This window comes from Euleptes europaea, chromosome 4 (genome assembly GCF_029931775.1).
Source record: "Euleptes europaea isolate rEulEur1 chromosome 4, rEulEur1.hap1, whole genome shotgun sequence".
NCBI classification, from domain to species: Eukaryota; Metazoa; Chordata; class Lepidosauria; order Squamata; family Sphaerodactylidae; genus Euleptes; species Euleptes europaea.
The window spans coordinates 90,771,203-90,783,031 of record NC_079315.1 but is presented as its reverse complement, the minus strand read 5'-3'; the positions used below and the strand labels follow the sequence as shown (position 1 = coordinate 90,783,031).

General features: G+C 39.6%; 1 protein-coding gene across 1 annotated transcript in view; it reads left to right on the top strand.

The window, feature by feature from the left end:
* AP3B1 (adaptor related protein complex 3 subunit beta 1) overlaps positions 1-11,829 on the top strand; it is a 201,387-nt gene that overhangs the window by 143,571 nt on the left and 45,987 nt on the right. Inside the window, exon 23 of the mRNA XM_056848189.1 lies at positions 10,409-10,640. Coding sequence (XP_056704167.1) covers positions 10,409-10,640 — 232 coding nt within the window. The remainder of the gene's footprint in view (positions 1-10,408; positions 10,641-11,829) is intronic.

Below are 11,829 nucleotides of genomic sequence, written 5' to 3'. Positions count from 1 at the left end.
AACTTCCCTAAATAAATAAATAATATGAAATGTATAACTTTCTCCGAGTTGTCCTCAGTAGTGTGCCACAGGGCTCAGTTCTGGGCCTGGTGTTCTCACTATTTTTATAAATGATCTGGAAGAGTGGTTGGAGGGACTACTCATTAAATTTGCAGATGACACCAAATTGGGGGGAAGTAGCGATCACCTCGGAAGATAAAGATAGAATCTGACAAGATCTGAACGCACTGGAAAAGCGGGCAGATCTGAACAAGATGCAGTTCGACAAGGATAAGTGCAGAGTTCTACATCTGGATAACAAAAATGAGAAGCACACATACTGGAAGGGGATATAGTTCTCGGTAGCAGTGTATGTGTGAACAAGATCTAGGAGTATGGGTGGACTGTAAGCTGAATATGAGCAGTCAGTGTGATGCAGCGGCAAAAAAGGCTAATGCGGTCTTGGGGTGTATCAACAGAGGCATAACATTCAAATCGCAAGATGTCACAGTCCTGCTGTACACCGCATTGGTCTGGCAGCACCTGGACTACTACGTGCAGTTCTGGAGGACCTCACTTCAAATAGGATGTGGACAGAGTGGAGCGAGTACAGAGGAGAGTGACGAGGATGATCAGGGGCCTAGAGACCAAGCCCTGTGAGGAAAGGCTGAGACACTTGGGAATGTTTAGTCTGAAGAAGGGGAGGTTGAGGAGGGACACGGTTGAAAGACTGTCACTTAGAGGAGGGTAGGGAGCTGTTCCTGTTGGCAGCAGAGGATAGGACTGGCAAAATGGGTATAAATTACAGGCAGAAAGGTACCGGCTGGACATTAGGAAGAAATTTTTTACAGTAAGAGTAGGTTTCTATAAGAGTAGGTGCACCAACAGCTGTTTCAAGGCAGGGGTGACCACTGCTTTCAAGGAAGCATTTACTGTCTTCCAGTCCCAGTCAGCTAGGCTCCCCCACACACACACACACTAGTAGATTTAAGCAGCCAGGAAAAGCAAGGGTCATACAAGCAGGTGGTAGGCCTCAGACTTCCTAGAATCCTATTCACATTCTCAGAACGAATAAACTGAAAAGAATCCCATATATTTGGACAAGCCAGCACCCTGGCAATGTCTGACCCTATCATTGCTAATGTAAAGTCCAAATTGGTACAGATGCAGGAGATTTTAATCACAAAGGTTTCAGCAAAAGGATCACAGCAAACCACCAAACAGTTTACCTCTTCTCACAGGCCAGATCCCAATAGACCCCTGACCACCCGGAAGAGTTCTGCAGGCCTACACTGTGCTGATGTAATGGTAGAGAAGTATTGTTTGTTCACTGCTGTCACTGCCAAGAAGTAGGCATTAAAATGAGCTCTAGCCATGTCTTGTTGGATTTGGCCCAAGACTTTCCCCACTATAACTCTAGCTGGCTTCATTGTCTTTTCATATCCCACAGCCCATCAGTAAACCAAGAGGCTGCCTGGCTCTGAGACCTGGGAGAGGGCACCTAGGCACAATTGTGTCAACCACCCAGGTCATCTCCTAATTCCAGAGATTAACCAGGGTATCAACAGAAGCGCCAACCACATTGACAGGAACAACTATGAAGGCAATCTGAAAACCACTTGGATCTATCTGGGTCTTGTGGGCGATCAATTTAATTGATCCCCCACACTTTGTTATCCCTGTAAGTTCTAAACCCCAGCAAGTAAGGATCTGTCCATGACAAGGGGACTGTCTTCCGTTCTCCCACTTCCAGATCACCTTCCTACCCAGAACAAAATATCAGTAATGTTGTTTGTGTGTATGTGTATGCAGTCAGTTATTGAGATAGGCAATTAAATCCTGGAGACCATGAAATCCTGAGTAGCTCTTGAGAAGGAAGTCCCCCAGAACAACCAACCTAGGGGGTCCTCTATACTACCTGCATGAGTTCAGACAAGAAGATGACTGTGCAGCAGGATGGGTGACATACCAACAGAATCCCAATCCTGTTTTGCAGTCCCAACTCTAGGTATGCACTTTCAAAACAGAAAAGGTCCTGGATAGGGCACCACATTAGGAGGACACCGCAACAGTTCCTTCCCCTCTGCTAGACTTACGCTGATGCATCACCAAATACCCTGTGTGGGCACAGTTGGGAATGATTGACTCCCCCCTCCCCCAGCCAGGTCTTGGTAATACACGCCAGATCAACCCTCTCTGGCAGCAGTTTTGCCTGTGACTGACCTAGCATTTAAAAGCAAGATTTTATTCCCCAGTGGGATGTTGATATGGTCACCAGCATCACCCCAGCTGAAAGGAGGACCAGAAGGGGCAACAGCCATCAAATGTCTGATGTTCCCTCCCCTTACCTGACTTATTCTTCTCCTAGTACTGTATCTCCCCCTACTCCCACAGCCTATCGAGAACAATACAATGAAAAATATAAAATGTATACTCCAAACAAAGCAGTGAATAGACAAATATTGCCCCATATCTTTCAGCTTTTTTATTTGCAAGTAGTATCTATGCATAGTAGACATTATGGCAGCTGTGCACACATGGTACCGTGTTTCAGAAGCACTGATAGTTGAATATCCACATGATACACAAGCCCTACGAAATATCATTTTTTGTTTTTCTTGTATGGTCAGAGTTATAGCTCCCCAGAAGAAGAAAATGACACCTTCAGAGGAGGGTCATCATTGGAAAGGGCATAATATATTTAAATTTTTATAAACTACTTTCAACTGGTTCTGACAGTTGAATATTTTTTGAAAGTTGTTCTTTGTTCATGGATAAAACTTTACAAATTAATGATTGATTCAACAATGTGGTGAAGCATATTTTAAAAACCAAAGCATGTGATTAGTCTGAGTGAAGTCAACTGTTTCAAAAGAAATCTGTGGCATGTGACAGACCTTAATATTCATGAGGATTACTCATATTTCAAAGCACTCTGCTGGCACATGCCCCATTCGCCTTAGTGCACCTCGCATTTCCAGGGCACTTGAAGGATTTGGCTTTATGAAGTATATCAGTGTAAAGCTTTCAGCTATATCTTGTAAAAACCAGTCATAATGTTTTAGAGAATTGTGGTGATTCATATTTCACTCTTGTACTTGCAAGATGGTATTTTAAGAACTACATGTACTATTTTAACAAAATCATTTGATTATTGAAGCATGAAAGCAAATTCTGGGAGTTCTCTCACATGTGGAATGACTCCAGTAAAGAGACCTGCATTCTGCCCTTTTGATATCACTTGAATCTTATTTACCAAAAAAATATGAAACATGCAGAGGTCATAATTGCACATGAAATACCTTTGATCTGCTGTTTATTATAAAGATTAAAGATGAATTTAGAAATGTAGATGTGGGGTCTTAAATGTTTTCATATTCAAAGTTGTTTGAAGGTGCTGCTTGGAGAATAAATATAACAGCCTTTTTTTGCCAATATTTTTATTCGGCTGTGTCTATGAAACAGGCCTCAGCAGCACTGTATGTAGTTTGTATATATAGCAACTTCGGAAGCTCAAGTTTTTCCACACTCGAGATGAAATCATGGTCCTTATAGGAGAAATGTTGCTATTAGAACTGATGCCTATCTTTGAATCAGATGCATGCAAATGGTATCAAGTGGTATACGATGTGTGAATGGTTTAAAATGGTGTGAAAGAATCAAATCAACATGGAAAATTTGCCAAAGAAAATGAGGCATGATGAAAATGCGCTTCCTAATCACAAAAATTAAAAGAAACCAAAAAATACCCCTATTTGTACATCTATTGCCATCAATAAATCAATATGATAATTTAAGACATATTATTTATTCAGCTTAATCTTTGAGATTTAAAATGGGCGTAAAACTACTACGGCTTGACCCAAGGACAGTTTATATTCCATGTAAAATGTTGGCTGTGAAAAAGTTTACTTTGCAGACCATTGAACCTGTTTGTCAGGTAACTTGTTCCCGGCATGGAACTCAGAGACACCAGCTGAGTTTTCAGTGGCTCCCATGAAGTTCTGTGGACAGAGTAAACAAGTTTCAGTGTAAGATGCAGCTATGGTGGAGAAGAACCTTCTTAACTAAGCATAGGATTCCAGCTCCCCCCAATGGTTTCCCTGAGCTCATGTCTTAATTTTCATTCACATTCATTTCATACTGGTGAGCCAGCTAGCACAGGTTGGGAATAGTGTTCTTTCAGAAGGCTGTACCAGGTGTTGGAAGGGATGGGCAAAATGTTTATTTGCTGATTTCCTCAAGAACACAGGAGCACAGCCTCTGGATTTATTAGGACATATATGCTTTTGTTAACAATAGGAGGTTTTGGATGTAATTAATTCATAGAGTCATTAATTCATACGTTGGAAGTTACTTGATGGCACTTAATACACATACACACAAGCTTTTGTAATATCCTTGCCAGCCGTGGAGACCATGGTTAATTTGGGGAATGGGATCAGGACCTGATATTATTCTGCCTGTTGCAGTGGCCTCAGTAATGGATAGAAAGCCTGTAGGTTGATAGAAGTATTCTCCTTCCCCACCTCTCTGCCTTTCTACACTAAATTGTGGCCACTACCATTGTATTGAACTGAACACACTGGTGAAGTTAAGCCTACTTCTCTTTGGGGGTGGGGCTAGTTTAGGGGAAGGAGAACTCTGCATCCATTTCCCTTCTCCAGATATCTGTTGGGCTTGACCTTTAACTTAGCGTGGTAATAGAGCAGTCATTTTTTTAAAACTTGTAGGTGGAGCAGTGTTGATATCTGTAACATACAAATGTCTCATAATAGCTGTCAAAACACAGACCAGTGGTATCCAGAATGAATGGTACTCAGCTGCCCTAGTGGAGAACTGAAGGACTTGGGTAAGGAAAGTGATTGGTACTCAATGCCATATAAGATGCAGAGATTCTAGTGCTACAGTAAAAAACGGATTTACCATTCAGCAAAATCTATAGTGTCAATACTGCTCCAGGAATGATCCATACTGGAACCAAAAAGCTGAACAACATCCCTTTCTGCTATATCCTTTGTTCTAACGCAGCTTTGAATCATGCATAGGAAGGCCAGAAATAAGTTCCCTTGTAAACATCTTAAAAGCATCTTCAGGTTCTTCCCCTGAATAAGAGTCTTCGAATATGACCTCAAATGATAGTTGGGAACATAAAATTCAGTGGTACTTTCCGATGCTTAGCAGAGGCTAGTTAGACAACAAGAAGAAAATTTCCACATAAGTATTATATTGACAGGCCTTGGTTCTCTTCTCCTGTCCTATGAACCTTTTACGGTTCTAGTGATTTATTTAAACTCCAGAGAATGGCATGGATCCAAAAAAACTGTGCATACACTGATGCTTTCCCATCTCCTTTCCTGCACAGCAACCGTTCAAGGTCCCTGAAGAACTACTCCTAAAAATTTGGGGCCACTCCAAAATGGCATGCAGTATGACTTTTGGAGAACCTGTCATTTGGATGAATAATACTTTTAAATTTCATTTTTATATGTATCCATTTTAATGCTGTGTGTGTGTTTTTTGCCATCAAGCCACAACTGACTTATGGCAACCCTGTAGGATTTTCAAGGCAAGAGACCCTGGTATTCCTTGGAGGTCTCCCATCCAAAAATACTTGCCAGGGTCTGGGCTGAGAATGTGTGACTAGCCCAAGATCTCTTATATACGCCTGCTCAATTTGTGACCCACCAAGCTAAATGCAGCACTTGCTGTATGTGGAGTGGTTTGGTAGATACTGACAACATTGAATTTTAGCAGCAGGGATGACACCACCAACTGTAGGCTGACCAAGCCCTGAAAGGGCAGTGAGATGGTGGATGGGCTTGGAGCACAGGGCCTTTGTAATTGTAGATGTTGCATGTTTAGTCTGTTTTCCATATTACAACTTTATCCCGTTGGACTGATCCTGCTAGTTAATCATGTCTGGTAAAAAGTATTTAGGAACACTTTTATATATTTTGCTGGAGATATACTATTGTATTTATGCTGGATGTGAGCCCGACCCTGGCCGGGAAGGGGCAGGACAGAAGTCTAACAAATAAATTAAATAAATATTATGTGGCCCTTGCAGCCAAAGGATGACCTCTGGGAGCCCTTCCTGTGTTTTTCATTGCAACACAAGAAATTGCCTCTTTGTACTTCAGAATTATACATTTCAAAAGAATGTTTCAAGGAAAAGCCGTTGAAATTTCCCTGTTCTTATTTTTTTCTTCTTAAAAAAAATTACTATGTTTTAGTCACTTTAAGCAGTAGCGTTGAAAGTTTTACAATTTTAATCTTAAATCTACCTCCCAAGCAGACATGCCTTGTCATAAAATAACTATTAGTGATTAGTTTGTATCATATAAATCTAACTTGAGTTGATAATATGGTCCATTACCAGCTAACTGCACAGAGTATTTTTCATTTTACACTCTTCAGTTACTTTTTAGTGAAGTGTTAAATATGAAGCTTTTCTCCTTTCTAAAATTGCACACTGTCTGTCTGTTATTAGGGAGATAACAGCTCTTATAAATGTTTCAGTAAGCACTAAGTAGACAGTTATGTGAACTCTCATTCCACGCTTATTTGCTTACTGTAATAAACTGATAAAATATGTGTGGTTTGTCTCTCTGTATCTACAGCCACACAGGTTTCTTTTAGAAATAATGTTGTGTCTGTGGAATTGATTGGTTATTTTCATAAAACATCCAAAGGTACACAGATGACTTTCTTAAAAATATGCAGGTGGGATTTGTAGTTTGGTTAGCTCAGAGCTACTGAATTCATGTGTTAACCATTTAGGAAAGGGGTTTATTTCAATATGTGTGCAGTGATTTGTATTAAATTTGCAGTTCCCAAGTTTTTGGTGTGGTGACCCACAAGTTCAAATTTACTTCATATGGCAACCCATCCAAGGCTGTACCAAGGTTTTTTGGCACCCTGGGTAAACTATGACCTTGGCACCGAGGCCTATGGTTGAGGACAGCCGCAAGTGAGATCAGTGCTGGCCTCCCTACTCCCCACCCCTTTTTAGCTTACAATCAACTTATTGGAGGTGGACAGCCGACCCAGTCTTGAGTTGTTGTTCTGTGGTTGGCATCATTTGCTACAGTGGGCAACTTTTTTAAATTAATGGAATGGTTTTATGGTTTTATATGCTTTATTATTATATTGTAAATTTTATTGTTGTGATCTGCCCTGAGCCCGGCCTGGTCAGGGGAGGGTGGGCTAGAAGTATGAAAAATAAATAAATAAGTAAATAAATAAATAAAAATCTAGTTCAGCATTCTGTTTTCTACCGTGGCTAACTGGATGTTTTGGAGAAATCAACAAACATCACACAAAGGATGTAGCTGCCCCCACTATGAGCCCAAAGCAAGTGGCATTCCAACATTCACAGCCTTTGCATATGGAGGTTACATCCCTGCCTTTGAGCACCCTCTCCTTCTCCATTACTCCCTCTAATCTCCCCTAGCATTCTAAGAAACTCACTGTAGTAACCACTTGGACACATTTTATTTGATCAACGTGTATAGGCAGTGTGTGTGTGTGTGGGGGGGGGAAATCAACTAATGCATGACACGAAAGATACTGTTTCCAGGGTCGCATCTTCATTTTTAAAACGCCAGACAACAATGGAAAGGAAAGGGATGGCCATTAGGCAGGGCTGGCCCATGACCCACTTTCAGAGGCTTTTGGGTCCTGAGCCGCAGGTTGGGAAACACTGTATTAAATCGTACAGGAAACGGTTTCATCCATCCTTAACTGGATCTTCTTTTGGGTTCCATTGGTCTTAAAGCTCATGTTGCATTAATTACTTCTCTTGACTCAGGCTGTTGACATGTCAAATACTTCCAGAATTGTATGTTTACATGTTAATGGCTAGTTAGAGAGCGCTGTGAGTAAAAGACAAAATTCTGCTTGTGAATTATTATGTGCCTATCTGGAATATACGCACATAAAAATGGTATCTGCAGTTGGAAGAGTAGCCACTTGGATGCTATTACAGACTTCATGTGAAATAACAATGTTCTGTTTAAGGCTTTTCTAGTAATCATCTCTTCAGTTTTCTCTTGGTTGGGTAGTTCATCAAACAGTTTTTATATGCTTACGAATAATTGAGGAAGTGAGAGAGGCCAAGCCTCTAATACATAGTATAATTATTAAAATATAAATTAGAGATGCATTACGTATTAGGATGATATATCACTTGGACCTTACTCCACTATTTTTTCCCTTTTCAAAATTCTGTTATTTTCTAGGGAAAAAATGCAATCTCCTTCATACTACAGTGGATTTTTTATGCTATATATTTTTTCAAAAAATCTTATTCAAAGTATATTCCACGCTGTCAAATCTGCTTGGAACATTGGGTTGTTCAAAAATACTCTTCTTATAAGTACACAGCAATTAGTTAAAGATTTATAATAATATTATTTTTGAAGAAGCTTAAAAATCATTTTCTGCACATTTGAAGAAACTGCATATTCAAATTATAAACATGTCAAGCTGACATTATACTATCAGATAATTAGTCCACCTGTCCTAGAATTGACATTGGTGCTCAAAAGTCTGAGGCAGAAGAATTTAGTAGCTACACTTCCCAAATTCTTTTACCTGGAGATGCCAGAAATTGAACCAGGCATCTTCTGCATGCAAACCACTTGCTATAGCCCTGAGGCCTCTTTCCTCTCCTTTTCTTTCTGCTCTTTGTGATTTAAAAGGAAAAAAGTTCTCTGAAATGGTATTTATACAATAATGTGTTTATTGATTTTATTGTCAAATGTTTGCAGTATTTATCTGCATGTTATTTTAGCATCAATTACTGTATTATGGTATTTTTCAAGTGCAACCTGCTTTTAAGCTGTCTTTTGGAATCTTACTTGTAGCATCATGCTACTTCCGCTGTTTGCAAAATAAAATGCAAGAATCTCACATCAGTTTATATTTATAAGCATATAGCAATATTGGACCTAATTGAGCCAGTGATTCTCAAACTCTCAGTTGGACCCAAAAGTGGGTCACAACTCTCTTGTTAATGGGGGACAAGGCCAAAATTGGGGTGGGGGGAGAAGAGGTTCTTGGAAGCATTTTAGCAAAGTTGGATTTTTTCTGTGACCATGAAATACAGCCTGATTTGAGATTCTTGCATTTTATGTTGGGGACAGAGAAAGTTACTTGGAGTCAGTTTAGAAGTTCAAAAAAGTTTGAAAATGCCTGGATTAAGCAAAACATTCCCAGTTCATCTGGTTGCAACTTAAATTTAATAGATCATTGTGTGCTCATATTTGGCAGAAGTTGCTGTTACATTGTGTACAGAACTCGGTGAGAAAATGTGCCTGAACTTCCCTGCTTTTGAAACTGGGACATCATGATGGAAATAGTAGCTCTTAATTCATAGTGTTTGTTCCGGAGGGGTGCTTTGTTTTCATGGATGCAGCCCCAGAGAACCTAATCTTACAAAGCTATGAGAGTGTGAATGGAACTGAAATCCTCAATGTAGCAAACTACATTCCTCTTTTACACTGAACCAGAACTCAGGTAGAGGCATATTTTGAAATTGAGGTCATGGTTCAATGGCACAATAGACCAATCTGAAAACAGGTCCCAGAGTATCCCACCATGCCCCATTATCCCAGCTGTTCTCATTCCTTGAAGCCAATCCTAAGGCTGCTTTGTTGCATTCTTCTGAAATAACACAACTCCTTCCCCAACTGTTTGTGTGTGTGTGTGTGTTAAGTGCTGTCAAGTCACTTCTGACTCATGGCAACCCTATGAATCAATGTCCTCCAAAATGTCCTATCTTTGACAGCCTTGCTCAGCTCTTGCAAACTGAGGGCTGTAGCTTCCTTTATTGAGTCAATCCATCTCTTGTTGGGTCTTCCTCTTTTCCTGCTGCCCTCAACTTTTCCTAGCATGACTGTGTTTCCCAGAGACTCTTGTCTTCTCATAATGTGACCAAAATACGATAGCTTCAGTTGAGTCATTTTAGCTTCAGTTCAGGCTTTATTTGATCTATAACCCATTGATTTGTTTTTTGGCAGTCCACGGTATCTGTAACACTCTCCTCCAACACCACATTTCAAACGAATCTACTTTCTTCCTATCAGCTTTCTTCAATGTCCAGTTTTAATAGGGAATATGATGGCATGAATTAATTTATCTTGGTAGCCAATTGTTTTTAGCTTTTCCACATTGTATTGGGGATGTGTGATAGGCTATATCTGTCTGAAAGTGCTTCTGATGAGCAGCCCATCTGCTAGTGAGTGATAATGACACACATTTTGAGAACTCTATCTTATAGGTTTTCAGTTGACCACAATAAGCTGTTTAATCTTGCATACCAGAATCTCTTGAGTAGAATATAATATTGATTACCCACATTGTGTATTTGTTAGATTTTCTCCAAGAACATATTTACTAATTTCTGATTTTTCATGTACCACAGGTCAGTACTCCAGTTTTTGTGCCGATGAAAACTCATGAACTGCTACACCGAATGAGTGGGAAAGGATTAGCAGCTTATTATCACTTTTCAAGGCAGCCATGCATTTATGGTGATAAAATGGTATCTGTCCAAGTAACATTATCTAACACCACGGAACAGAAAATAGAGAATATCCATGTAGGTGATAAAAAGCTGCCTAGCGGCATGAGGATGCACATGTTTAACTCAATAGGTAATTGTTTTGTTTTCTTGGAACTATCCTTAAAAATGTTTATTTTCTTTTTTAAGTGTTAATACAAAATAGCAAAAAAAGTATTTACTGGAAAGGGAATTACCCTAAATGTAAGACAATTCCCCCCCCCCTTAGAAAAGGGGTTATATAGAAAAGGTTTTTCATTACTGTGCATAACTGTAACTGTGACTTGTATGCAAATTTAAGATGACACCCTTTTTCTTAAATAGCACATGTGGGGGGGAAATGGCAGTTGTCAGTAGGGTTTTGAATAGCTTAATTAGATTAGCCATTCAGATTTATTTATTTAAAGCATTTCTATGTCCTCTTTCCACCCAAGGTGGCAAACATTAAAACATTTCAACATTAAAACAGCATTTAAAATAAAGTTTATAAAAATAATTAAATAAAAACATACAAACATACATAACATCACAACCAGGGACGAGGGCCAATAGCAGTTTTATCAGTGATATGCCATACAAGTACCGGTAAGTCTTCACATGTTGGTGGAAGACAGCGATAGAGGGAGACAGACAAATCTCCGTGGGGAGAGAGTTCCAAACTTTTGCCACCACAACCGAGAAGGTACTTTCTAGGGTCGCCTTCTGTCTAGCCTCAGATGGCAGGGAGTGATCTTCACAACTATACAACTTCTCAACTACAATCTAATGCATAGTTATGTGTGTACTACTGAAATCGGTGGTGCTTATATGTGTGCCTAAATGGCTCATCTGTATGCTGGCATGATGGGGAAGTATTTTTTTTTTAACTTATATCACATTTCAACTTATATGTCAAACAGATGGTACCCAAAGTGATGTACCATTCCAGTTAAACAAATAGCTAATAACAAGACACCATAAGACATACAAATAACTAAATAAATTTCAAACCAGAAACAGCCAAAAACCATTCAAAAACATTTAAAAAGAAATTTCCACCACGAAGAAACCATTAGCCATTTGATGCTGGAAATTCAGCAATGATACCACCAGATGCTTCAAAACATAAATCCCCCTAGACAGGTGCTACTGGAATGGAAGTATGACTCCATGTCCTTGCAAAGCCCATGTAGGATTTTAAGATTACTGGAACTTTGGAACTGGACTCAGGAGCTAATAAGCCAATGATGCTCAGAGTAGTGGCATGCTTTCTAAACCTGTACGTGTTTCTAGGAGTACTACAT